Source organism: Heptranchias perlo, chromosome 9, assembly GCF_035084215.1.
Source record: "Heptranchias perlo isolate sHepPer1 chromosome 9, sHepPer1.hap1, whole genome shotgun sequence".
In the NCBI taxonomy this organism is placed as follows: domain Eukaryota; kingdom Metazoa; phylum Chordata; class Chondrichthyes; order Hexanchiformes; family Hexanchidae; genus Heptranchias; species Heptranchias perlo.
The window spans coordinates 36,765,718-36,793,709 of NC_090333.1; the positions used below are offsets into that span (position 1 = coordinate 36,765,718).

General features: G+C 43.6%; 1 protein-coding gene across 1 annotated transcript; it reads right to left on the bottom strand.

Annotated features, from left to right (window-relative positions):
• Window positions 1–146: 146 nt before the first annotated feature.
• Window positions 147–27,974, bottom strand: LOC137324993 (protein shisa-like-2A). Its single transcript, XM_067989689.1, has 3 exons — window positions 27,793–27,974; window positions 9,115–9,254; window positions 147–319 (listed from the first exon to the last, which is right to left on the bottom strand). The coding sequence occupies exons 1-3, from the start codon at window positions 27,972–27,974 to the stop codon at window positions 147–149; spliced, it is 495 nt and encodes a 164-aa protein (XP_067845790.1).
• Window positions 27,975–27,992: the final 18 nt, after the last annotated feature.

The window sequence follows — 27,992 nt, forward strand, 5'->3', positions numbered from 1 at the left end:
AACTGTATCAGTCACAGTTTCGAAATGTTTTTAAAAAGTTGCTTGTAATCACAGTCTGAAACAGTGTTATATTGCAAGACAATTGCACATGCACAACTTGTACAACAATTTTTTTTGGCAAATTCTAAAATAGAATAGCAAGAACTTCACGAGGAGCCTTGTATGTTAATTGTTGTGACAGCAGCCATGAAACATCTCTGGAACAGTCTATCAGGTTCAGGAGGCTGATTGTCGCAATCCAATCTATGACTCTGAAACTGCTTTCTAATTGTACTCGGCCCACTGGACTGATTTGGGATTTCTAACATTTGTTCAGTACCTGCAGAGAAACAAAACATCCATATAAACGGTTAAACAGTTTCAGAGGTGTCCTTGAAGACCAAGAGAAGCCCTTGTGGCAGGTTATATGAGTTGACATAGTGGTTGTTAGTTAAGACAGTGCTTGAGCATCTTGAGAGGTTTCTCTTTGTATTAATTAGTTTTCCTGACACCCTAGTGCTGAAAGACAAAGAGTACGACCAGTATGGAGTGAAGGCAGTACAAGTGAGAGAAGATGTGTACCAGCACCAGTACCTAGACTTATCTTAGCTACCCTTGTAAGGTCATTGAGTCTCTTCCTGCACTGTGTGGCAATTCTTGGGATGGTGAAAGAAGCACTGACTATCTCTGCCACTTCCCCCCCACACACCCTTCACAATGGGGCTTCCTGCCTTCAGAGCCAACCATCTTGCTCTTCTGGACCTCACCTGTCAAAAAGATCTCTATGGATGCATCTGAGAATCTGGGAGTCCTTCCAGCTGCTGACATCCCCAAGGCTGCTGCTTCAGCCATTCTTGGAGAAAAGTGATGTTGCCCTTTAACTGGCTGCAGCCTTTTAAAAGCCCCACCAGAACTGAAGTTTCCTCCCTCCCAGTGATGATACGTTATCAGGAGCAGTTTACCGCTCCAAACCCAACCTACATTGCAGATGAGGGCCCCGCAAGAAAACTGCAGGTTGGCAGCCCGTACCGATGGGAGGAGAATTCAACTCATAATATCAACCTGGCCTAAACCCATAATTTGCATGGCTGCACCTTAGCTAGGCAGTGGAGACTGGCAGTGTATAAGGATCCATAGTCCAGCATGAGTAAGCACCTTCAGGAAAAGAAGGAAGGCAAGGGAACAAAATAGAAAAAAAAGACATACTGCAAAGTAAACAAACACCATCATGGTCAATTACTATGAGGTATATTGGGTGGATTTTATAAATTTGATGGAAAAAAAATCTGATTCAGGATCAGACTCCATTATACCCTGAACAGACTACAGTCTAACTGAACCAAAATGAAAGTCTGTTTGTCTTATACAAAAATGCTCCAGTGGTTGCCGGGTTTACACTGAGAATAGGAGCTGGGAACAAAAGCAGATGTCTGATGCGATGCTATAAATCAAAAAGATTGACTGGTAAATTCATGTGTCAATCACTGACTCATGGACCATCTAAAATGACTGCTCCATCTACAAATGAAATGAATGAAGTGGCTGTGAGATCACCAGTGAGGCGAGTGTATAAACTCCAGAGTAAACTCCATCCAGGACATACAGCAAAGGGGGCATACAGTAGATCAGAAAATTGCCTAGCATTTCTTTTTTGCAAGGAGTATCATAATTTATGGAATCCATCAAAAAGATCACACCCATAATCTTCCTATGTTTATTGTTTTCCCCCAAACATCAATAAGATCAAAAGATAATTACTATCTTAATTCATCCATCCAGAGAGATCCTTGTTGCATTCAGTTATTTTTTATAATTTTTCCAGGGTTTTGGCCTCCACCATTCTACCTGGAAGTTTATTCCATACGTTGGTTACTCGTTCTGTGAAGAAGTCTTTCCTGATATCAGTTCTAATATTACCTTTTACCAGTTTCAACCCATGTCCCCTAGTTCTATACCCATGTTTTAATTTAAAGTAACGTTCCAGCTTTTTCTATCTTATCTTATATACCTCTATAAGAGCAGCTCTCAAACACCTCCTTTCCAAGCTGAAAACCCCAAGTTTCTCCAGTCTTTCCTCATAACTCAGACTATTAACACTAGAGATCGGCCTCATGGCTTTTCTTTGCAATGACTCCAGCACTTGAATGTCTCTCTTATTTCTTGTCAAATAGAACTGGACACAGTATTCAAGGTGCAGGCTGACCAGAGCACTATAAAGTTTGATCATTACCTCCTCTGACTTATGTTCTGCTGCTTTGGCTATGCAGTTCAATATCCTATTGGTCTTGTTGATTACTACAATGCATTGGTTGAACAGGTTTAGTGCTGAGTCGGCTAAGACTCCTGGGTCTCTTTCAGCTTCATCCTTAGCTATTTCATTGAGTACATGTGTTGTCTATTTTTCCTTCCTGTGTGTAGTACTTTACATTTGTCTGCATTAAAATTCATCTGCCATTGTTCTGCCCACTTACATGTTTCATCCAACTTGTTTTGCAATTTCTGAGCTGCCTGCTCCAGTTACACAGCCTCTTCTAGTTTGGTATCATTTGCAAATTGATTCAATCAATAATGCCCAGCTTTCAGTGACTGTCATTCTACACACTTTACAACATGTATACTTATTCACTCTCAACCAGAGTCAATAATATACAAGTAGCACTACAATAAATTATATATACTTGATTGATATGGATGTAATTGGTGTAAATCGCACCTGAGTAGTCTCACAAGATTGTAAACCAATATGTGGATAGCAGAATGACAGTGCTTTGATCTCCATTCACATCTAATTACAGCAAAAGATCTGTCATGCAAAAACACCAAACTGTAGTTAATTATTGTGAAGAATTAAACACCCACTAACTTATACATCCACAAATCAGCATCAGTCCAGCTGCCTACCTTCCCATTCATGCTCACCGTCTTTCATATTAATGTTTAAACAATAGACAAGATTGGTCTTGTTGTTTATTTAAGTTGCTGCCTGTATTTCTTTAGCACAAGCTAAAAGCACAGCAGGGGCGGATGCTCCCCCACAAATGTTCAATTTTAGACAGTTTATTTGGTGCAGTATCCAGTATTTTGCAGTAAAATTTATTGTATTCTTTATTCAATATATTAGAATCCACTGAGTAGAACAGAAAACCACGATCACAAATACATGTCAAGAGGCCACCTCATGATTCATCTCCCTGTTTTATATATTTCAACGCCCAAATGCAAAAAATACATAAATCTGGAGGATGGCCTTGAGGAGAATCCAGCACCTGGAGGCAGCCTGGAGAAAGAGCTTGGGAACAGGAGGTGGCCTGGGGAAAGCTCAGGACCAAGAGGCGGCCTGGGAGACAGCTCCAGACCTGGAAATAGCCTGGACCTGGAGGAGGGCTGGAGGAGAGCTCAAAACTTGAAAGAGGCCTGAGGAAGGTCAGCTTCAGACCAATAGGTTGCCTGAAGCAATGTACAGGACCTGGAGGATGCCTGCAGGAGAGTTCAGGACCTGGAGCCGGTCTGGGGAAGAGGTTTGGATTTGGTGAAGCTGGAGGAGAATTTGTGACATGGAGGTGTCTTGGAGGAGTGCACCTCCAGATTCTACCCTTCATCTTTCAGATCCACCCTTGATCACAGATATCTTCATGATATTCAGCGTTCCTCAAACAAAATCTACAACAAGATCTGGAGGTGGCCTGAAGGAGAGCTCTGGACCTGTAGGAGGTATGAACGAGAGCTCGGGGCCTGAAGTTAGTCTGGTGGAGAGCTCCGAACTTGGAAGCAGCCTGCAGGAGAGTTTGGAACTTGGAGGATTCCTGAAGGAGGCCTTGGGAGACCGCTGAAGTAGGAATCTGCAGGCAGCCTGGAGAAATAATTCAAAGGTGGAGAGGTATTTGAAATCAAAGCTATGGGAGGGAACAAACAAGCCCTCCTTTGACTCCATTCTTGATGTCAAAGTATGCGATGCGTGACAGACGTATGCCACATATGAACATACGAACAATGACAGACTGGAAAAGACCCACTGGTCCATGCAGCCCATCCCACACAATTGCAATGCCTTGTGTATCACAACATATGCACTCCCTACCCCACCCGAAAGTCATGTAATGTCCTGGGAAAGGCAAAAAAAAAGATAAAAACCCAGGCCAATTAGAGGGGAAAAAATGAAAAATTCCTCTTCATCCCCCTTAGGCAATCAAAACTAGTCCAGAAGACCATTCTGGCCCTGATTAAGGTTACACAGTACCTACCTTTTGTACGAGTTGATCTCCGCCCCAGCCAAAAATTGGTCCAGTTCTCGTCTGAAGGAATTCAGTGAATCAGCGTCCACCGCACGACCCGGCAGCCATTCTCTGGGAAAAGAACCACCTCCTAACATCTAACCAAGTTCTGGCCTTACATAACTTGAGATTGTGGCCCCTGGTCCTCCCTAACCTATTTAGTTGAAACAAACTGTCTACACAAACACTATCTAAACCCTTCATCATCTCATAAGCCTCGATCAAATCACCCCTAGCTCTATGCTTCTCTAACGTGCTCTTTGAGCCTATCTTGATAACTAATATGCTTCAAACTTTGAATTAATCTTGTGGCCCTCCTCTGCACCCTTTTCAAAGCCTCAATATCAAAATTATATCACCGTTTATAGTGACTGAGAAGTTAGCAAACTCTTGTCAGCTGAAACTTTAAGTAGGTATGCACCGTATACGATCGACAAAAATTGTGGGCGAGTTTGTTAAAAAAGGACAGAAAAAGCAGCTGACAGGAAAACTAATAGGGTGTGAAATTAAGCCGTGTAGCGCCCGTCTTGTAGGTGCTACGCGGACACCTAAGCCCTGAAAATGGTGTCCAAGATGTGAAGTGCACAGGACACCATCTTGGTAAAGGGGGTTGTGCATGCATACCTAACGACCGCCGACAGCATGTAGAGTAGGGAGATTATGGCGCGAATCAGTGTGGAACGCTGATTTGAAGCAGCGGGCGACATTTTGGAACTCCACACTCCAGCCAACGCACTGTCTTAACCTCACACAGCTGAAAAGGACTTAAATAGCATAAAGGACACCCCACCAGCACTATTGAAAGGAGACATGCAGGAGTTACAGATTAGTTGTTGGATTATTGCTTCTGGCTGCTAATGCAATTGTACACGTATTTGGAAGTTTCCTATACTTGGCTAATTCTACAGAGAGTAGTCTGGGTGGTCTTGCAGTATTTTTAGTGGCATTTAAAATATTGTGCTGATAAAAGTTGCTTTCAGACAAGGGTGGCCTGATAGGGCTTCCTCTGGGAATTGAACAGCGGTGGACGCTGATTCACTGAATTCCTTCAGACGAGAACTGGACCAGTTTCTGGCTGGGGTGGAGGTCAACTCATATGTAACATTAATCAGGGCTAAATTGGTCTCTTGCACTAGTTTCGATCGCCTAAGGGGGTTGGACAGGAAACTTTCATTTTTTTACCTCTAATTGGCACTCAGGGACCAATTCTCTTACCTCAACTTCAGTGACGACCAGTGCATCAGACAGCTGCGGTTCACTAAAGAGGTCGTGACTGAAATTTATCAACTGCTGCAGCCACAACTGCAGCCTCAGAATAGGGCAAGGACAGCATTACCTGTGGCTGTCAAGTTAACCGTGGCGCTTAATTTTTATGGCTCTAGCTCCTTTCAGGCTGCTGCTGGTGATATAAGCAACATCTCACAGTTTGCAGTGCACTGCTGTATAAAGGAGGTCACTGAGGCTCTGTACACACTCAAACAGATTCATCTCATCCCCTCTTGTCAGAGACAAGCAGCGGGAGTGAGCACGAGGGTGTGCTTGCATCGCAGGCTTCCCCATGGTGCAGGGTGCCATTGACTGTACACATATTGCTATGAATGCTTCACATCAGAACTCGGCCATATTCATGAACAGAAAGGGATTCCACTCCCTCAATGTGCAGCTGGTGTGTAACCACATGCAGCACATCAGGTCAATACCCGCTGTCCTAGCAGCAGTCCATGATTCCTACATCCCGCGGCAGTCCAATGTGCCACCTATATTTCAACCAGCACGGCAAATCAAAAGCTGGCACTGGGTGACAAGGGCTATCCCTTCATGAAATGGCTCATGACTCTGGTCAGGAACCTATGCACACGTGCACAGCAGGCCTACAACGAGAACCATGCTGCCATACAGAACATCATAGAGCACACCATAGGCATCCTCAAGCAATGCTTCCGCTGCCTGGACTACCCTGGAGGAGCCCTGCAGTACTCAACTGACCGGGTATCAAGATTTTTCGTTGTATGCTGCATGCTGCACAACCTGGCCATTATGAGGGGACAGCCCTTGTCACCACCTATCCGGTGAGAACCTGAGCAAGAGGAGGAAGAGGTGGAGGAGGAGGTGGAGGAGGAGGCAGGGAGGCTACAAGGTAGACAGGCCCTGTCTGCCAGGGCTCTACGTGATCAGATGATTAATGAACAATACCAGTAACCTCAACGACATCTCCCCATTCACCAACAGTCCCACACTCTTAACCTTTCCTCTCTCATATGACCATAAAATTGTCCTCCTTATGATTACACATTGTTTCCTCCCTCAGCTCATCGCAGAAATGAAAACCAACACCAAATACAAATTCATAACCACATTTATAGATTTACAGATCAAATGATTCAAACAAAATGATACTATTCACCCTTGTGCATTCTCTCAATGTCTGTCGTTCATGTGCCTTTATCTTTCCTAGTGCTCCTACGAGGTGCATCCCCAGTGGCTGGAGCATAGGTAGTGGACTGTTGAGAAGTGTTGAAATGGCCTGAGAGGACGACCTCAAGCAGCTTTGACCGAGAGGCCCCAGCTTCAGACTGCACCATCTCAGCCAGGGCTGCAGCAGTCTGGCCTGGCTGGCTGACAGGCAACAGCAAAGGCACTGGTGGAGTGGCAGAGGAGAGGGCAGGAATGGTGTCAGCCTGAAAGAAAACAGCACGTACGACTGCCATGGCACTACTGCCACTCTCCCGGGGCGGCGCCTCAGCAATCCTGGTGAACAGATTGCTGGACTGTTGTGACGTCCTAGAAGCCCCTTTTCACAGTGGAACCTAGAGCCATGATAGCAGCAGTCTGAGCTAACAAGGCAACAGTCTGACCTTGGATGGCAACTGTTGGTGTTGCAACGGAAGCTACAACATCGGTCATCAGATGCTGTATCATGGTGGATTCTACAGGTGTGCTGATGGAGGTGACCACCCATTCTATGTTGGAAAGGATGGACTCCAAGCTCTGCATAAAGCCCTGTGCCAAGTGCAGCTGGACAACTCCATGCCCCTTGACATTGTGCGCAGGCTTTCTGGCAAGCTTTCCAGTTTACCAAGCCTTTAGTTGTGTACGCCCATCAGCCTTCTTCTGGTGCAACCTCACCCTCGGGTGAGCCGGCATCTGCAGTATCCATTCCCCCCACACCAGCTCCTTGCCACTGGTGCCCGGTGTCTCATCACGTGCAGATCCCTCCTCTATCTTAGCCTCTAAATTACGCGCAGTGTCAGTCTCTGAGCTGGTGCCTGCGAGTGGAAGATCAAGTGATGGTGTATCTGCATCATCACTGTCGTCTTTTTTTGCCTTCTCTGACTGGGCAGGTTCCAGTTCTTGGGTATCTGAAATGACAAAAGGACACAGGTTGAGTTTTAGTGCAGGGAGAGGAGAAAGTAAGACGTGTGTGCTCACACCATCTGCAGCATGGGAGTCAGAAAAGATTGTAGGATGAGGGAGGAGCGAGAAGCGAGAAGGAGGATTAGGTATGCAGAGACCCTAATCATTGATACCTCCAGCACCGCCAGTGGCCATGGCTGCAACAACGGCCCGCCCAATAATGGATAGCACTGTCTCCTTCATGGGGTGAGCCCGTGTAGGTGTGCTTGTCCTCCCCCAGTTCTTTCCTGCTGTCTACTGTTGCGCGCCACCTTCTCTTGCAAGAAAGAGGGAAGTGTATCAGTGAGTGTCCTGCAAGATGTTTGGTTGATGTGGCTGTCATGGTTGACTAGCTGCCAGCGTGTGTGACCTGTGACTTATGGGTGTGCGGCTTGCAAGAGTGGTAATGTGTGAGGGTGAAATGAAGCATCTGATTTGCAGGGTTGCGTACTAATGGAAAGAGTTTGTTGGTAGGTGGTTATGGGGGGTTGTAGTACGTGGAGCAGTGGATGAGGCTAGTGATGCAGTGACAGGTTATGCCACTTGACAGTGAACTCACCTTGACCACTTGTGTCAAATCATTGAACTTCTTCCTGCACTGCATCCATGTGCATGGTGCGATGCTCCTGGCATTTACCTCGTGCACGACTTCCTCCCACTGCCTCTTCAGTATATTTCTGGAGGACCCCTTGCCCCTCCTGCGGATATAGGATGCCCCTCCTTCTGGCCACCTCTTCCACCAAGGCCTCTAATGCACCGCCCCAGAACCTTGGTACACACTCTCCTGAAGGCACAGCCATTCCTCGCTATCATGCAGCACAGAGTTAGCTACCAAATGAATTCCAGCTCTTCCTGCAGCCAGAGTGCACCCCCCCCTTCAAGAGATGCAGGCTGCCTTTAAGTAGTGCTAGCCACTCCCGATATCGGGGCCCCCTCACTGGTGCATGTAGCCAATCAACAGCGCAGGTAGCACTGGCTGCATGCAGCAACCATTAAAATCACCAGGCAGCATGAATGTTACGTGCTGCCTGCATCGCAAACAATGGGCGCGGATTAAACGAGCACCGCGATTCCAGTGCCCGTTTTTGGGGGTTAACCAATTTAACCCCCATGGTGTTTGTAAGATGGATCTACAGAGAGGAAATGAACTGTGGGTTTGACAAAAAAATAAAATACCAAATTAAGTAATTCAATTTGAACAAAGAAGAGAGAAAGGAACAGACTAAGGAGCAGAAAAAGATATAATTTGGATTTATGTGATTAAAGGCTCTTAAAGTATCATATTAAGTGTTACAGGACATTATGGAATCCTACCGGAATTTACAGTTTATCCAATGGGAGCCTATGGCTATTACTTCTAAGGGTCTGCGAAGAACCTGTAAGTTTGTTATATAATAACCTATTGGCTATATCAGTAGTAGATACAAAGCCAAAAACTTATAATGAACAGCTTCAAATAAAGTTATCTTACTTGGTGTCTGCAAATCTAATCCAGTATCCAGCCTGGTCTGTGGCTTGGTGCAGATGAAAAGGTAGCACAGAACACAAACTGTGATGACGAAAGCTAGGAGAACCACCGCTGCTATAGACAGTCCCACCAGAGCCCCTATACTGTAACAGAAAGTGCCAGAAAAGATTTTTATTTTGGTCATATCTGTCAAAGTTAAACACTGTGAAAAAGAGAAAATAATTAATTTAGCTCAAATGACACTGTTCTGCATTCAAACACATTCCTCCACATAAAGGAACACAAGAAAACATGAAATGAGAAAAGGATATTTGACCTATCAAGCCTGCTCCCTCCACAGATCATGTATAAACTGTTCCATTATAGACTCTATCCATTAATACACTCTTTACCTTACAGGGTTGCTCCTGACAGTAAGTGAGACTATAGCATAAACGATTCAGTACATAGGAATGGCAAAATGCCACCACCGGCAAAAGTAAATGACTGTCGCTACCAGCACTTGCACAAGATCTGCTATCTTGATTCTTGACACTTTTATCTTTGCCAGCCTGTGTGGACCCTCACAGCCTGGCAGTGGAGAAGTTTCTGAACACAGTGACAAATCCAGCTTTGTAATAACCTCTTGTAGTCACATTTGCAACATTCGAACAACGATGCAGGGGCAAATCTTGTTTTCCTGTTGTTGCCAAATCCAGTGCTCAGTATAAACAGGATGACTTTGGCAAAAGAGAATTAGCACAGTTACAGAAGTTTTACACAAATACTCCCTTTCCACCTCATGTAATCAAGTAAAACTCCAGGATATTCCACATTCTAACTACTCTCTGGGTGAAAAAGTTTCCCCTGAATTGACTATTGGATTCATTGGTGACTATCTTATGTTTATGGCCCCTAGTTTTGGTCTCCCCGACAAGTGGAAACATCATCTCTATGTCTACCCTATCAATGATGAGCTACAGCCAACAAGATATTGAAGTTGATAATATGTAAACTTATTTCCACATGAGTCATTCCTACAAGTATTCAGACTAAGGATGTCAGGGTACATTTTGATCTTAACAGTAATTATTTACAACATAGGGGACGATTTTCCTGTTACCAACTCCCACCATCCCCCTGCGCTTGGCTGTCTGACGGGTGGAGTGCACTCAAAATGACCTGAAACAACTTGTATTTCCGGATGCAAGTCACTTACATAGGCCAGGCACTCCCCTGGAGGTGGCAAAGTTATCCACTGGCATCAGGACCTTCTGGCTGCTAACTAAAAACTGTATCCACAAGGCCTCCTGTGCTGATCCCTGTCCTTCAAAGAAAAAAAGGACCTATGGTGGGTCCTGTTGTCTTTGAGCTCGATAGAAAAGGAGCTGGGAAAATGGTCACTTCTTCTTGATGCCCCTCAAAATGGGCACCCTTCTGACACTGAGGAGGTAAATTGGGTAGAAAGGCCAGGCTCCCTCCCACTCCATTACAATGGCAACCATTAGCCTATGGCTATCCTGGGGCAACATAAAGGGGCAAAGACCTAATGTTATGGATTTCTGCCCCTTTTTCCTCACACCTAAGGAATAAGTGTTCTTCAGACACAAAGAACAGGAAAATCTGCCCCATAATCTTTGAGTTTTGACAGTAGATTATCTTCCTTATAATAATAATTTCAGGAGTGAAATTGTGCAGCTATGTGTGCAAAATTTCTGTAAGAAACGATAAATTAAAACTAGCACAGCAGGATCAATAATGAAACCTAGCTGAGAAAGACTGAGGGCTGACTATAACTATTCACACATACAGCTGACAATCACAAAGCACTCGGTCATTCCTGTGACAAATGGAGTAAGAGTGAAGAACGCGCAAACCAAGGTTTATGGATCAAGATCTGGAAAGCAAAGTGTCTCCTACCAAACCAAGGAGAAAGCCGCCAATATCCGGAAGGGGAAGCAGACGTGGGAGGCTATCACACAAGTGAGCTTCATTAAATGTACCTTGCCATATGTGATAGGTGCCATTAATGAAAATCAAAGTAAATTACAGATTTCAATAGGCTTCTGCTTAAGTTTCTTAGTATAGTTGACCTGAATGGATCCAGTAATCTGTTTCAAATGCAATACAAAGGGAGTGAATGAATATTGTTACGAATTAGCACAGTAAGATCAACAAAAGGAAAGCCTAGAATGAGGCACCTGGGAAGGATTGAAGACTGATTATAATTATTTAAATACACAGCTCACAATTGCGCACTCAGTTCTTACAAACCTTCTGTAGGTAAGCTACAAAACTGTGCTGTTACCTTAAATAGATAAAATACTTTCTCATTCAATGCATATTAATCTTCTCCTTATAAAAAAAGCTGCCTTCAAAGGAAAGTAAGGAGTACCGCTGTGAAATGGAAATGTCGGAGAGGCCATTGTCTGTGAAGTTGCACAGGGCCTACAAGTCGGACGAGGGGAATACACTCCAGGTTTATGTAATTATAATCATGTACCTTCTCTGTGTAAATGTGATTCAACAGCTGTAAAACAGTGACTAAACAGCACCATAACATGTGCTGTGTACTATCTGAACAGCAATAACAACATGTCCATTGAATTAGCACATTGCTATTTCTTCTGCAGATATATTACAACCCAGAAGCAATAAATTGGGGCCTCTTCCCACTGTATTCAGAGTTTTCACTAGTTCAAGCACACCCAGAGAAACTAATTTCAGAGAGCCTTGGTAATTTAGAAAAGGAAGCACCTTTTGAACACCTATATTAAATCTCTCCCTTAACCTTCTCTGTTCTAAGGAGAACAATCTCAGCTTCTCTAGTCTCCCCACGTAACTGACGACCCTCATCTTTGGTATAATTATAGTAAATTGCTGCACCCTTTCCGAGTCTAAAGAGAGTTTTTTTTTAAATTTGTTCATGGGATGTGGGCGTCACTGGCAAGGCCAGCATTTATTGCCCATCCCTAATTGCCCTTGAGAAGGTGGTGGTGAGCTGTCTTCTTGAACCGCTGCAATCCATGTGGTGAAGGTTCTCCCACAGTGCTGTTAGGAAGGGAGTTCCAGGATTTTGACCCAGTGATGATGAAGGAACGGCGATATATTTCCAAGTCAGGATGGTGTGTGACTTGGAGGAGAATGTGCAGGTGGTGTTGTTCCCATGTGCCTGCTGCCCTTGTCCTTTTAGGTGATAGAGGTTGCAGGTTTGGGAGGTGCTGTCGAAGAAGCCTTGGCGAGTTGCTGCAGTGCATCCTGTGGATGGTACACACTGTGCGCCGGTGGTGAAGGGAGTGAATATTTAGGGTGGTGGATGGGGTGCCAATCAAGCTGGCTGCTTTGTCCTGGATGGTGTCGAGCTTCTTGAGTGTTGTTGGAGCTGCACTCATCCAGGCAAGTGGAAAGTATTCCATCACACTCCTGACTTGTGCCTTGTAGATGGTGGAAAGGCTTTGGGGAGTCAGGAGGTGAGTCACTGACCGCAGAATACCCAGCCTCTGACCTGCTCTTTTAGTCACAGTATTTATGTGGCTGGTCCAGTTAAGTTTCTGGTCAATGGTGACCCCCAGGATGTTGATGGTGGGGGGTTTGGTGATGGTAATGCCGTTGAATGTCAAGGGGAGGTGGTTAGACTCTCTCTTGTTGGACATGGTCATTGCCTGGCACTTATCAGGCATGAAAGTTACTTTCCACTTAGCAGGCCAAGCCTGGATGTTGTCCAGGTCTTGCTGCATGCGGGCATGGAATGCTTCATTATCTGAGGGGTTGTGCATGGAACTGAACACTGTGCAGTCATCAGCGAACATCCCCATTTCTGAACTTATGATGGAGGGAAGGTCATTGATGAAGCAGCTGAAGATGGTTGGGCCTAGGACTCTGCCCTGAGGAACTCCTGCAGCAATGCCCTGGGGCTGAGATGATTGGCCTCCAACAACCAGTATCATCTTCACTTGTGCTAGGTATGACTCCAGCCACTGGAGAGTTTTCCCCCTGATTCCCATTGACTTCAATTTTACTAGGGCTCCTTGGTGCCACACTCTGTCAAATGCTGCCTTGATGTCAAGGGCAGTCACTCTCACCTCACCTCTGGAATTCAGCTCTTTTGTCCATGTTTGGACCAAGGCTGTAATGAGGTCTGGAGCTGGGTGGTCCTGGCAGAACCCAAACTGAGCATCGGTGAGCAGGTTATTGGTGAGTAAGTGCTGCTTGATACCACTGTCAACGACACCTTCCATTACTTTGCTGATGATTGAGAGTAGACTGATGGGGCGGTAATTGGCCGGATTAGATTTGTCCTGCTTTTTGTGAACAGGACATAGCTGGGCAATTTTCCACTTTGTTGGGTAGATGCCAGTGTTGTAGCTGTACTGGGACAGTTTGGCTAGAGGCGCGGCTAGTTCTGAAGCACAAGTCTTCAGCGCTACGGCCGTGATGTTGTCAGGGCCCATAGCCTTTGTTGTATCCAGTGCACTCAGCAGTGTCTTGATATCAAATGGAGTGAATCGATTTGGTTGAAGACTGGCTTCTGTGATGGTGGGAATATTGGGAGGAGGCCGAGATTGATCATCTACTCGGCACTTCTGGCTGAAGATGGTTGCAAACGCTTCAGCCTTGTCTTTTGCACTCACGTGCTGGATTCTGCCATCATTGAGGATGGGGATGTTCACGGAGCCTCCTCCTTGCGTTAGTATTTAATTGTCCACCACCATTCACGACTGGGTGTGGCAGGACTGCACAGCTTTGATCTGATCCATTGGTTGTGGAATCGCTTAGCTCTGTCTATATCATGCTGATTCTGCTGTTTATCATGCATGTAGTCCTGTGTTGTAGCTTCACCAGGTTGGCACCTCATTTTTAGGTACGCCTGGTACAGTTCCTGGCATGCTCTTCTACACTCCTCATTGAACCAGGGTTGATCCCCTGGCTTGTTGGTAATGGTAGAGTGACGAATATGCCAGGCCATTAGGTTACAGATTGTACTGGAATACAATTCTGTTGCTGCTGATGGCCCACAGCACCTCATGGATGCCCAGTTTGAGCTGCTAGATCTGTTCCGAATCTATCCCATTTAGCACGGTGGTAGTGCCACACAATACATGGTGTCCTCAATGTGAAGGCAGGACTTCATCTCCACAAGGATTGTGCGGTGGTCACTCCTACCAATACTGTCATGGACAGATGCATCTGCAACAAGGTCAAGTAAGTTTTTCCTTCGTGTTCGTTCGCTCACCACCTGCCGCAGGCCCAATCTGGCAGCTATGTCCTTCAGGACTCTGCCAGCTCGGTCAGTTGTGGTGCTACCGAGCCACTCTTGGTGATGGACATTGAAGTTCCCCACCCAGAGTACATTCTGTGCCCTTGCTACCCTCAGTGCTTCCTCCAAGTGGTGCTCAACATGGAGGAGGACTGATTCATCAGTTGAGGGTGGGCGGGTGGTGGTAATCAGCAGGAGGTTTCCTTGCCCAGGTTTGACCTGATGCCTTGAGTTTTCATAGGGTCCAGAGTCAATGTTGAGGACTCCCAGGGCCACTCCCTCCTGACTGTATATGACTGTACTACCACCTCTGATGGGTCTGTCCTACCGGTGGGACAGGACATACCCAAGGATAGTGATAGGAGAGTCTGAGACGTTGGCTGAAAGGTATGATTCTGTGAGTAAGGCTATGTCAGGCTGTTGCTTGACTAGTCTGTGGGACAGCTCTCCCAATTTTGGCACAAGTCCCCAGATGTTAGTGAGGAGGACTTTGCAGGGTCGACTGGGCTTGGTTTGCCTTTGTCGTGTCTGGTGCCCAGTGGTCCGATGCAGGGTGGTCCGTCCGGTTTTATTCTTATGATTTTTGTAGCGAGATTGTACAACTGAGTGGCTTGCTAGGCCATTTCAGAGGGCAATTAAGAATCAACCATATTGCTGTGGGTCTGGAGTCACATTTAGGCCAGACCGGGTAAGGATGGCAGGTTTCCTTCCCTAAAGGACATTAGTGAACCAGATGAGTTTATACGACAATTCGATAAAAATTTCATGGCCACCATTACTGATGCTAGTGTTTACTTTTAACTTAATTAATTGAATTTAAATTCCCCAGCTGCCATGGCAGGATTTGAACGCATAACTCCAGACTATTAGTCCAGTAACATAACCACTATGCTACCATACCCAGTGCAAAGGAGAGTCTTTAGACTAAAGCTAGCAGCAAAATTCCTGACAGAATGTCCACAGTATCAAACAGTTCAACATGCAGGCTAGTAACACCTTTAAATAGTGCTTAACAAACCATAAAAAAAATCATGCCAAGTCTGTGCTTTAATGTGGGTTCATCATGTTGAGAATATTGGAAAGTTGGTGTATAGGAACAGGAAACCATGCTCATTTTCACCTCCTTAATCCATGCCGTGGCTCTCCACACTCCAGCCACTCGCCCTCACTGGTTTCTCCCAGCACCATCACAGCCTCAACTGTACGTGTTTTAGCCTCTCACCATGCCCAAAAGCTTCACTTTCTTCAATCCTCCGTGCTACGGCCATCCATCTGCACGGTTCCTTCCAGTGCCATCACAGACCAAAGTAAAATAAGTTAAAGCAATTGGATATTCAAATAAATTCAGGGTAGCCTTCATTTTTAACTTTTGAGACAGATTATTCTTTGTTATGATGTAAAAACAAAAAAAATGTTGATTGTTTTTGTATTTATTATGATGATGTAGCCAGTGTAACAATCAAGTTCTAAGGGGAAACAATAATCGCATCCTGCCAGCACTAAATATCATAATGTAATTAGTTTTATAAGCAGAGTAGGCTTAACATAAACTGGCAATATACCAGTATATTGAGAGAACATTCTGAATTAAAGAAATCTTCTGCAGTTTAATATTTCTCTAATTCTACACTAGAACATAAGCTATTTATATCTTGGTCTTCAATCCCAACTGCACTCTGCAGGAGATTGACTATAATATATTAAATTTGCTATGTATCTTTAATACTCCCTATCTTGGCATTACTATTCTGTCACAGAAGTCACTCCTACAGCTACATGAAGCTATCTACCACTACATGAAGCTTCATAAACTCCAGATCCCCTTTCCTTTACCTACAGTACCACTGTGCACATAGCTTCATTGCTCCAGCACATCACCAACATTCCCAACCTTCCTCCTGGTAACCGTAATTTTGGAACAACTTACCATTTTCTTTATCCCTTACTTCAGTTTCCCCCTTTTCTATGTTTAAAGTAAACGATTCATGAAACTTTAAGTGTTTTTCTTGCTGAAAGATTAATTCGGCAGGCTCAACATAATTAATGTAAGCAAATTAACAGTAATAAAGGAAATACTGGCACAAAAGAGTGACAAATCCCCAGGACCAGATGGTTTCCATCCCAGGGTTTTAAAGGAAGTAGGTGTGAACATTGCAGATGCCCTAACTATAATCTTCCAAAGTTCTCTCAATTCAGCAACTGTTTCTTTAAATTTGAATTTTTTTTTTAATTTGTTCATGGGATGTGGGCGTCACTGGCAAAGCCAGCATATGTTGCCCATTCTTAATTGCCCTTGAAAAGGTGGTGGTGAGCCGCCTTCTTGAACCGCTGCAGTCCGTGTAGTATTGTATATATCATGCTGCGATTTAAGAAAGGTTAGATAGGGAAACCAGGGAATTATAGACCAGTTAGCCTAACATCTGTTGTTGGAAAATTACTAGAGTCTATAATTAAGGATAGAGTGACTGAATACCTTGAAAATTTTCCACTGATCAGAGAGAGCCAGCATGGATTTGTAATGGGTAGGTCATGCCTGATGAACCTGACTGAATTTTTTGAAGAGGTGACTAAAGTAGTGGACAAGGGAATGTCTATGGATGTTGTTTATATGGACTTCCAGAAGGCATTCGATAAAGTCCCTCATAAGAGACTGTTAGCTAAAGTTGAAGCTGAGGGCAAATTATTGACCTGGTTAGGAAATTGGCTGAGTGGCAGGAGACAGAGAATAGGGATAATGGGCAGGTAGTCAAATTGGCAGGATGTAACTAGTGGTGTCCCACAGGGATCTGTGTTGGGGCCCCAACTATTCACTGTATTTATTAACAACTTAAATGACAGGATACAGAGCTACACATCCAAGTTTGCTGATGACACAAAGATAGGCAGCTTTGTAAGAAGTGTAGATGGAAGCATAAAGTTACAGAGAGATATTACTAGGTTAAGTGAATGGGAAAAACTGTGGCAAATGGATTTCAATGCAGGCAAGCGTGAGGTCATCCAATTTGGACCTAAAAAGGATAGATCAGAGTACTTTCTAAATGGTGAAAACACGAAACAGTGGAGGTCCAAAGCGACTTAGGGGTCCATGTACATAGATCATTAAAATGTCATGGACAGGTACAGAAAATAATCAAAAAAGCTAATGGATTGCTGGCCTTGTATCCAGAGGACTAGAATACAAGGGGGTAGAAGTTATGCTACAACTACACAAAGCCCTGGTTAGACCACATCTAGAGTACTGTGTTCAGTTCTGGGCATCACACCTTAGGAAGGATGTATTGGCCTTGCAGGGAGTGCAGCATATATTTACTGGAATGATACCTGGACTCCAAGGGTTAAATTATGAGGAGAGATTACACAAACTAGGGTTGTATTCCCTGGAATTTAAAAGATTAAGGGATGATTGGATTGAAATTTTCAAGATATTAAGGGGAACTGATAGGGTAGAGAGAGAGAAACTATTTCCGTTTGTTGGAGAGTCTAGGACTAGGGGAATTAGAGCCACGACTTTTGGGAGTGAAGTGGGAAAACACTTCTGCACGCAAAGGGTGGTAGAAGTTTGGAACTGTCTTCCGCAAATGGTAGTTGAAGCTAGCTCAATTGTTAATTTTAAATCTGAGATTGATAGTAACTTTGGTTAACAAAAATCTAAGGAATATGTGGCTAAGGTGGGGATATGGAGTTAGATCACAGATCAACCATGATCTCACTGAATGGCGGTACAGACTTGAGGGGCTAAATGGCCTATTCCTGTTCCTATGTTCCCACCACCTCCCCCAGCCTCATGGGGCCCATTTCCCTCCCTCCAGGGCTTCCTGCTGCTCCTGAATGCCTTTTAAAATGCTTTTCCTGCCACAATGCCTTTCCACCATCTACAAGGCACAAGTCAGGAGTTTGATGGAATACTCTCCACTTGCCTGGATGAGTGCAGCTCTAACAACACTCAAGAAGCTCAACACCATCCAGGACAAAGCAGCCCGCTTGATTGGCACCCCCATCCACCACCCTAAACATTCACTCCCTTCACCACCGGCGCACTGTGACTGCAGTGTGTACCATCCACAGGATGCACTCCAGCAACTCGCCAAGGCTTCTTCGACAGCACCTCCCAAACCCGCGACCTCTACCACCTAAAAGGACAAGAGCAGCAGGTACATGGGAAAAACACCACCTGCACATTCCCCTCCAAGTCACACACCATCCCGGCTTGAAAATATATCGTCCTTCCTTCATCGTCGCTGGGTCAAAATCCTGGAACTCCCTTCCTAACAGCACTGTGGGAGAACCTTCACCACACAGACTGCAGCAGTCCAAGAAGGCGGCTCACCACCACCTTCTCGAGGGCAATTAGGGATGGGCAATAAATGCTGGCTTTGCTAGTGACGCCCACATCCCTTGAACGAATAAATAAAAAAAACAATTAGCCGTTTGAAGCTATTTTGACTGTTTTGGCAAACTTATAGGTTTTCTCTCTTTAGACACTGATTCTGTAGACTTCGCCTCACACCTGCAGCTGCACACTTTTGCCACTTGTTTGAGTTTAATACACTCCAGAAGCTGCAGATCTCCATACTTATACCTAAACCATCACTAATGCAGTGAGGGAACGTGTTTTGTTCTGACTTTCCATGGGTAATGCCATGGAAAATCCATTAACGCATACTTATTTACACTCCAATAGAGTTCATCGTACACAAGTGGTGCTATATTCCAAAAGAAATTATACACTTGAATGCAATGCATGTAATTGGTGTTAATTATACCTGAGTAGCCAGCCGCACGAAATTGGTGACCAATATGTCAATAGTAAAATCAGTATTTAGATTTCTGGTCATACCTGATGAATTACATTTTTATAATAATTTATAGTATACTACCTGTATTATTTTGCAGTGATCAACAGTAGCCAATGATTCAATAAACGTGCAGCAATAACATCACAATCATTGTGCAATTGCGATCATAATTCAACAAGGTCTGCACTGACCACTGACTTCCACCATGGGACCCAGCAACAAAATAGCCTCAAAAGGATACAAAATGAAACAGAATCTCTACTGTAAACTGCATACTTCATATATTATTAGAAAAACATAGAAATATACAGGATTAATCTCAAAACAATAAAAACAACTCAGTTCAGATGATATACAGCTCATGTTCCTCTCTAGCAGTTTATTGCATCATTGGAACAACTTGTCACCTAGTTACCAAGTGTTCATTATTCTCTATACAATCTACCTTAATTTTATTACAATGAAGTATCAACTGTTGATCGTCATTCTGTAACCTTTTAGTGATTACGTTGCAATCATTACCTTCTACATGGATGTCATCAAGCACACTGTCACAACAGCTACTATTAACAATATAAGATACCAAAGATAATCAAAATTAAAACAACCCTATCAACCTCATCCAACTTTCCATACAAATAAATATAAAACTCCTGTGTTTAGCACATGTTCATTGCACATGCAGAATTGTATTGCACAAAAAATGCCAATTGGCTTAAATTTCCCAGAAAGCCATCAAAAAACACAAACGCTTTCTTCACTATCCGAGTCTATCTTGTGCAAACTTCTTCCCAGAATGTTGCATCTTCACTCGCCCCAATAGATGCCACTATGAATAGAACTTATAACAAAAAAAATCACAAAAATTAAACAAGTCTCAAACAAAGCAATAAACTACACACATACTTACCCAATTCATCTTAAAAATTATTCCAAACCATTATTTATTTATTTATTTCATGACTTAAACAGTCACTTATTTCACGACTCTTCGGTAGAACCATCAAGGGAGAGGGAGGAGGAACCATGTTTACCAGGGATGAAAGACTTCAGTTATGTGGAGAGACAAGAGAAACTGGAGTTGTTCTCCTTAGAGCAGAGAAGGTTAAGGGGAGATTTGATAGAGGTGTTCAAAATCATGAGGGGTTTTGATGGAGTTAAATAGGGAGAAACTGTTTCCATTGACAGAAGGGTCGGTAACCAGAGGACACGGATTTAAGGTAATTGTCAAAAGAACCAGAGGCAACATGAGGAAACATTTTTTTACATAGTGAGTTGTGATCTGGAATGCACTGCCTGAAAGGGTGGTGGAAGCAGATTCAATAGTAACTTTCAAAAGGGAATTAGATAAATACTTGAAGGGAAAAAATTTGCAGGGCTATGGGGAAAAAGCAAGGAAGTGCAACTAATTCGATAGCTCTTTCAAAGAGTCGGCACAGGCACGATGGGCTGAATGGCCTTCTTCTGTGCTGTATCATTCTACGATTACCCCCTCTTCCACAGGCTTGCCCCTCTCTTCTGCGTAGGCATGCCGGTTCTGCTTCTCACTGCTCTTTATCTCTGAATCTACTGAGATTGTGACAAAAGATGGAATCAGTGTACGTATCCCGAGGCACAAAGGGATGAAAAAGACAGATTTTCCTCAGCAACAGCTTTGCCACCAGAACTCAGGTGGGCTGGCTATCCGCCCAAACCTACTGACCTAGCATTGAACTTGGTGAATTTCCCAGGGTCAGCATCATTTCCAGAGAGGCCTTGGACCCCTGCAGTGGCAGAGCAGGGCAGGTGACCTGTGAAGCAGTACAAGGATAGGGGTGTTTTGACGCTCAAGTTTAAATCTTGCGGAGGGAGAATTTAAATTTTAAATAAGCCTTGTGCCGCCTGAGCAATGCTGGACTTCAGTAGAGTGCAACATTGCTACAGTGATATTGATTAAAGTGATGTATGATATCACTCTGTCATTAGCATCTATTTTGAATATGCCCACTCATATTTGGACAGGCATGTACAATGTCCATTGTCATTTCCACCAGAAAACCCTGGAAGTTGCAGCGATTGACAGGGAGCTAACGGAAGTGCTCCAGAATCAATTTCCAGCCCCTGCTCGCCCCAGTACCGCCCACAATCAGGCAGGAACAATGAGGAAAATCCAGGTAAATATGAAGGTGCAGAAGAAAAATGAAATAAACAAGGGCCCGGAAATTGCGCTAAGCGGTGAACGAACCTCGCCAGCCGAAGGTTAGTTATAAATTCACCCACAAACCATTCATGGGCTTCTGGGCTCCAATTTGCTTCAATGGTGAGCTGTGAGAATGGGGAAGGATTGGTCTCTCCCCTCAACCAATCAGCTTGAAGCATCCTTCACAAGCTGCGCAGTCTGACCCAGGAAGTGAAAGCTACAACAGTGAATTGAAAAGTAAAATCAGTTAGAAAAAGTGAAATAAAGAGAGGGAAAGATTAAAAGACAGAGATAAAAGAGACAGAAAGAAAAAGTAAAAAAATTAAAATGTTAATTTTTTTTAAGTGTCCAGGAACAATTAATATCAGGAGGAATGAGACTCCACATTTTTAAAAGTTAATTTTCAGAGAGGTTGTTTGGCAGTCATTAATACATACCACGCTGTTAAAAGTTAGTTTAGACCTGATATAATCAGCGTATCTTTTATCTGGAGAGATTAGTTAGTTTGCAGCTGGGCAGGGGAGCAAGGTCACGCTGGTCCATTCATTCCAGCCGGCTAGATCTCCTTACCGCGAAGCTTTCAGAGAAGCAGGGAATCAGATAGAACAATTTCTGGATTTTGCATGTCCGCTCTCCAGAACTTACTCTTCCATTTTCCCTGAAATAACAGTGAGCGCTATTCGACTCGCCGTTATTTTATGAGCAATTTCTGGGCCAACAAGTTTTCAGTCAAATGAAAAAATGCAGAAGTCCTTGCCATATAACTCCTTCAATACCACAGTCTAAATTCTGCCAAATTCTCCCACACCCTAATGCACCAAAGTTATGCCATAACAGTCATCACCCTCTGGAACAGACTACTGAAACATGTAGTAGATATGGATTTGCTGCAGTCCTTTAAAAGGGAACTTGATAAGTTCCTGAGTGGAGAAGACATTTCCACTTATAGCGGGTAAGCTCATATTTAGCTGGGGTTGTGAGGAGTTGTGGGCTTTCTCACTCTCCTGGTTCTTTTGCTTGACTGCTTTAAGGATCTGGGCAAGTTCCTGAGAGATTGCATTTTCAGTTATACAGTAAATTGAAGGTTAGCTGGGATTAGAATAATTTATGGATTACCACGGTCTCTTGGAGATTTGCTTAATTGCCTTGGAGCTGAAGAGGCATTTCCCAATGTTTTCCCTGAATTGACAGCAGTTTTTTTCCTCTCCCAAGAGACTGCATGGCTGTGGATCGATGAATGGTGTACGTGGTTGCACCATGTCTGGCTAAGGTGGGCTTGATGGGCAGACAATCTTTTCCTATCCCTTTTATATGTTCATGTGTAATACAAGGATTTGTTTTGTATCACAGATTAGTAAATCATAACTAAATCTACCAGTCACCAACCCTATATTCCCAGCTGGGACAGAGGGACAAAACACAAATACATACATAAACATGGACAGAGAAAGAGAACCACAGATAAACATCGTGACAGAGAGAGAGAGAGCCACAGATGTACACAGAGAAAGTGAAGGCCACAGAGAAAGAATAAAGGCACCACAATATACACACAAACAGTGAGAAGCATAGAGAGGAAAACTATAGATACACACAGGGCATGAAAAAACATGGCTATACACATGACAAAAAGAGAGAGAACCAAAGATACACAGAAAACAACAGACAGAAAGAAAGAGGCAGGCAGAGACAAAAAGTGTTTCTGGTCATTTGCTATCAAGCATGGACATGTCATTTGAGCAACCCATGTGAGGGCAGACTTGGGAAATATAAAAATGAAGCAATTTTGCTCAACAGCTTCAGGGTTTTGATCCAGTGTAATCAGGGATGTCCTCCCCTGCATAATAAAAAAAGTGCCGGGTGATAAAAATGAATTCACTGAGATATTATTTATATGTATGTGATTGTAGTTTTGATCTTGTAAGATGCGTTTTTTTTCCTTGTTGTTTGTGTAACTGAAGTTAGTTGTAATTTAAACCTTAATTCGCAATGTGGGACTTCAAGGAATATTAATTCTGTGATACAAGAGTGTGCATTTATAAACTGCATTTACATTGCACAAGACTAGTTAGTGTCACCATCTTCTTGAAGTATGGTTGTAGTAGGCGACAGTCTAGTTAGGGGGATTGACACTGTTCTCTGCAGCCAGGAGCATGAGTCCCGAAGGCTATGTTGCCTACCCGGTGCCAGGGTTAAGGACATCTCCTCCGGAGAAGAACTTGAAGTGGGAGGGGGAGGATCCAATTGTCATGGTCCATGTAGGTACCAACGACATAGGTAGGACTAAGAAAAAGGTTCTGCTGAGAGAGTTTGAGCAGCTAGGGACTAAATTATAAAGCAGAAACACAAAGGTAATAATCTCTGGATTATTACCCGAGCCATGAGCAAATTGGCATAGGGTCAATAGGATCAGGGAGATGAATGCTTGGCTCAAAGATTGGTGTGGGAGAAGTGGGTTTCGATTCGTGGGGCACTGGCACCAGTACTGGGGAAAGAGAGAGCTGTTCCGTTGGGATGGACGACACCTGAACCATGCTGGGACTAGAGTTCTCGTGAATCGAGTAACTAGGGAGGTAGATAGGGCTTTAAACTAAATAAGGGGGGGAGGGTCCCGGTGGAGAGAAATCTAGAATGCTAAAGAGAAAAGACAAAGAAGCAGTGCAGGAAAGTGATTGGGGTAAGGATAACCAGATTGTGTCAGGAAGGGACAGAGCGCACAAACAAAAGACAAAAAACAGGGTCCAGGTAAGAAAAAATGGTAATAAGACAAATAGGGCCATAGTACAAAATAATGTTAAGATGTCTAAAAATGTTAAAAAGACAAATCTAAAGGCACTGTATCTGAATGCACGAAGCATTCGTAATAAGGTAGACGAATTAACAGCGCAAATAGATGTAAACGGATATGATATAATAGCAATTACTGAGACATGGCTGCAGGTGACCAAGGCTGGGAGCTGAATATCCAAGGGTATTCGATATTTAGGAAGGACAGACAAAAAGGAAAAGGAGATGGGGTGGCGTTGTTAGTAAAGGATGAAATCAAAGCAATAGTGAGAAAGGATATTGGCTCAGAAAATCAAGATGTAGAATCAGTCTGGGTGGAGTTAAGAAGCACCAAGGGGCAGAAAACACTGGTGGGAGTTGTCGATGGGCCTCCAAACAGTGGTGGTAATGTAGGGGATGGGATCAAACAGGAAATTAGAGAAGCATGTAACAAGGGTACTACAGTAATCATGGGTGACTTTAATCTGCATATAGACTGGCCAAACCAAATTAGCAATAATACTGTGGAGGATGAATTCCTGGAGTGTGTACGAGATTTTTTTTAGACCAGTACGTTGATGAGCCAACCAGGGAACAGGCTATCCTAGATTGGGTATTGTGCAAGGAGAAGGGGTTAATTAATAATCTTGTTGTGCGGGGTCCTTTCGGGAAGAGTGACCATAACATGATAGAATTCTTCATTAAGATGGAAAGTGAAGTAGTCCAATCCGAAACTAGGGTCCTAAATCAAAACAAAGGAAACTACGAAGGTATGAGGAGTGAGTTGGCTATGATAGATTGGGAAGCTTCATTAAAAGGCATGACGGTGGATAGGCAATGGATAACATTTAAGGAACGCATGCATGAATTGCAACAATTATACATTCCTTTCTGCTGCAAGAACACAAAAGGAAAAGCGGCCCAACTTTGGCTAACAAAAGAAATTAAGGATAGTATTAGATCCAAAGAGGAATCATATAAAGTTGCCAGAAAAGGTAGCAAGCCTGAGGATTGGGAGCAGTTTAGAATTCAGCAAAAAAGGACCAAGAGATTGATTAAGAGGGGAAAAATAGAGTATGAGAGTAAACTTGCAAGGAACATAAAAGTGGACTGTAAAAGCTTCTACAAGTATGTAAAAAGAAAAAGATTAGTGAAGACAAATGTAGATCCCTTACAGTCAGAAATTGGAGAATTTATAATGGGGAACAGGGAAATGGCAGAGCAATTAAACAAATACTTTGGTTCTGTCTTCACGGAAGAGGACACAAATGACTTCCCAGAAATGTTAGGGAACCAAGGGTCTAGTGAGAAAGAGGAATTAAAGGAAATTAGTATTAGTAAAAAAAGTGCTGGAGAAATTAATAGGACTGAAAGCCGATAAATCCCCAGGACCTGATAATCTGCATCCTAGAGTACTAAAAGAGGTAGCCATGGAAATAGTGGTTGCATTAGTTGTCATCTTCCAAAATACAATAGATTATGGAACAGTTCCTGCAGATTGGAGGGTGGCAAATGTAACCCCACTATTTAAAAAAGGAGGGAGAGAGAAAACAAGGTACTACAGACCGGTTAGCCTAACATCAGTAGTAGGGAAAATGCTAGAGTCTATTATAAAGGATGTGATAATAGGACATTTAGAAAATATCAACGGGATTAGACAAAGTCAACATGGATTTATGAAAGGGAAATCATGTTTGACAAACCGACCGGAGTTTTTTGAGGATGTAGCTGGTAGAATAGATAAGGGAGAAACAGTGAATGTGGTTTATTTGGATTTTCAGAAGGCCTTTGATAAAGTCCGACATAAGAGGTTGGTGTGCAAAATTAAAGCACTTGGGATTGGGGGTAATATACTGGCATGGATTGAAAATTGGTTAACAGACAGGAAACAGAGAGTAGGAATAAATGGGTCTTTTTCGGAGTGGCAGGCGGTGACCAGTGGGGTACCGCAGGGATCAGTGCTTGGTCCCCAGCTATTCACAATATATATCAATGATTTGGATGAGGGAACCAAATGTAATATTTCCAAGTTTGCTGACGACACAAAACTAGGTGAGATCGTGAGTTGTGAGGAGGATGCAAAAAGGCTTCAAGGCGATTTAGACAAGTTGAGTAAGTGGGCAAATACATGGCAGATGCAGTATAACATGGATAAATGTGAAGTTATCCACTTTGGAAGGAAAAACAGAAAGGCAGAGTATTATTTAAATGGTGACAGATTGGGGAATGTTGATGTACAAAGGGACCTGGGTGTCCTTGTACACCAGTCACTGAAAGCAAACATGCAGGTGCAGCAAGCAGTTAGGAAGGCAAATGGTATGTTGGCCTTCGTTGCAAGAGGATTTGAGTACAGAAGCAAGGATGTCTTACTGCAGTTATACAGGGCCTTGGTGAGATCACACCTGGAGTATTGTGTGCAGTTTTGGTCTCCGTACCTAAGAAAGGATATACTTGCCATAGAGGGAGTGCAGCGAAGGTTCACCAGACTGATTCCTGGGATGGCAGGACTGTCGTATGAGGAGAGATTGGGTCGACTCGACCTGTATTCACTCAAGTTTAGAAGAATGGGAGAGGATCTAATTGAAACATATAAAATTCTGACAGGGCTAGACAGACTGGATGCAGGGAGGATGTTTCCCCTGGCTGGGGGGTCCAGAGCGAGGGGTCACAGTCTCAGGATACGGGGTAGGACATTTAGGACTGAGATGAGGAGAAATTTCTTCACTCAGAGGGTAGTGAACCTGTGGGATTCTCTACCTACCACAGAAGGCTGTGGAGGCCAAGTCACTGAATATATTTAAGATGGAGGTAGATAGATTTCTAGACACAGAAGGCATCGGGGGCATGGGGAGAGAGCGGGAATATGGTATTGAGATAGTGGATCAGCCATGATCATATTGAATGGCGGAGCAGGTTCAAAGGGCCGAACGGCCTACTCCTGCTCCTATTTTCTGTGTTTCTATGTTTCTGTGCTTTTTGGGCAATTGATTGAAAACCAAATATAAAGCTGCCAGGACTCAGTAAGACTGACAGCCATGAAGACATGCTAAAATCCAAGAAGTTTACACTCGGCTTGTAGCAGTTGCCCAAAACCCATGTTTCTAGGAATTGGTGGCAGTGAGGTGAGTCTCGCACAATGTAAAAGAGCAATAGGTACTTTTATCTCGAGGTAGTGCCCGTTTCCCTCCATCAATGGCACTCACAAATACTGCACAAGAACAGGAGCTGCATTTCCACTCTATTCTTAGCTGATGGCCTGCAAGGGTTTACATGCTACTTACTGACAGGATAAGTTCCATTTCTCTGTGGGTTTTACACTTAATTTCTAACATCTGTGTAAAATAATCTTAAGCTCACATCTAGTTCTATTCGGAGTAAAGGAGTCAGGACTGTGCTACAGTTGTGTCTTTGCATGGACTGTTGCTCTCACTGGGTGTTCATTTTTGGTTTCAATTAATTATGTGTTTGAATTAAATCACAAACGCCGTTGCTGTGAATCTACTGTTAAAGCGCAACCCGGTAAAGTGACTCTTACTTTTGCTTCTCACTCTGTTTAAAGAGAGAATATTAGAAACAGCAAAACTGAGTTCATCGTCCTTTGTCAGGGTTTCTTGGAGGATGCTGTGGCTGAGCTTTTATTGGATACTATTGTTTTTTTAAAATAGAATAGAATATTTTAAAGCACAATGAATTACTTGTCTTACCTTAACCACCACATGTAGCTGTACTCGTAAGGGAAGAAACTGTTGGGGTCATCGCAGCAGTATTTGATATCATTAAAGCCGCAGCAATATTTGGCGCCTATGTCGCTGTCCGATTTGGGACACATGAAGCCCGAAACTAAGGCGTTTTCGGCGTTGTAATAGCCGCTACAATCCGCACTCATGGTGACCTCGGAGAGAAA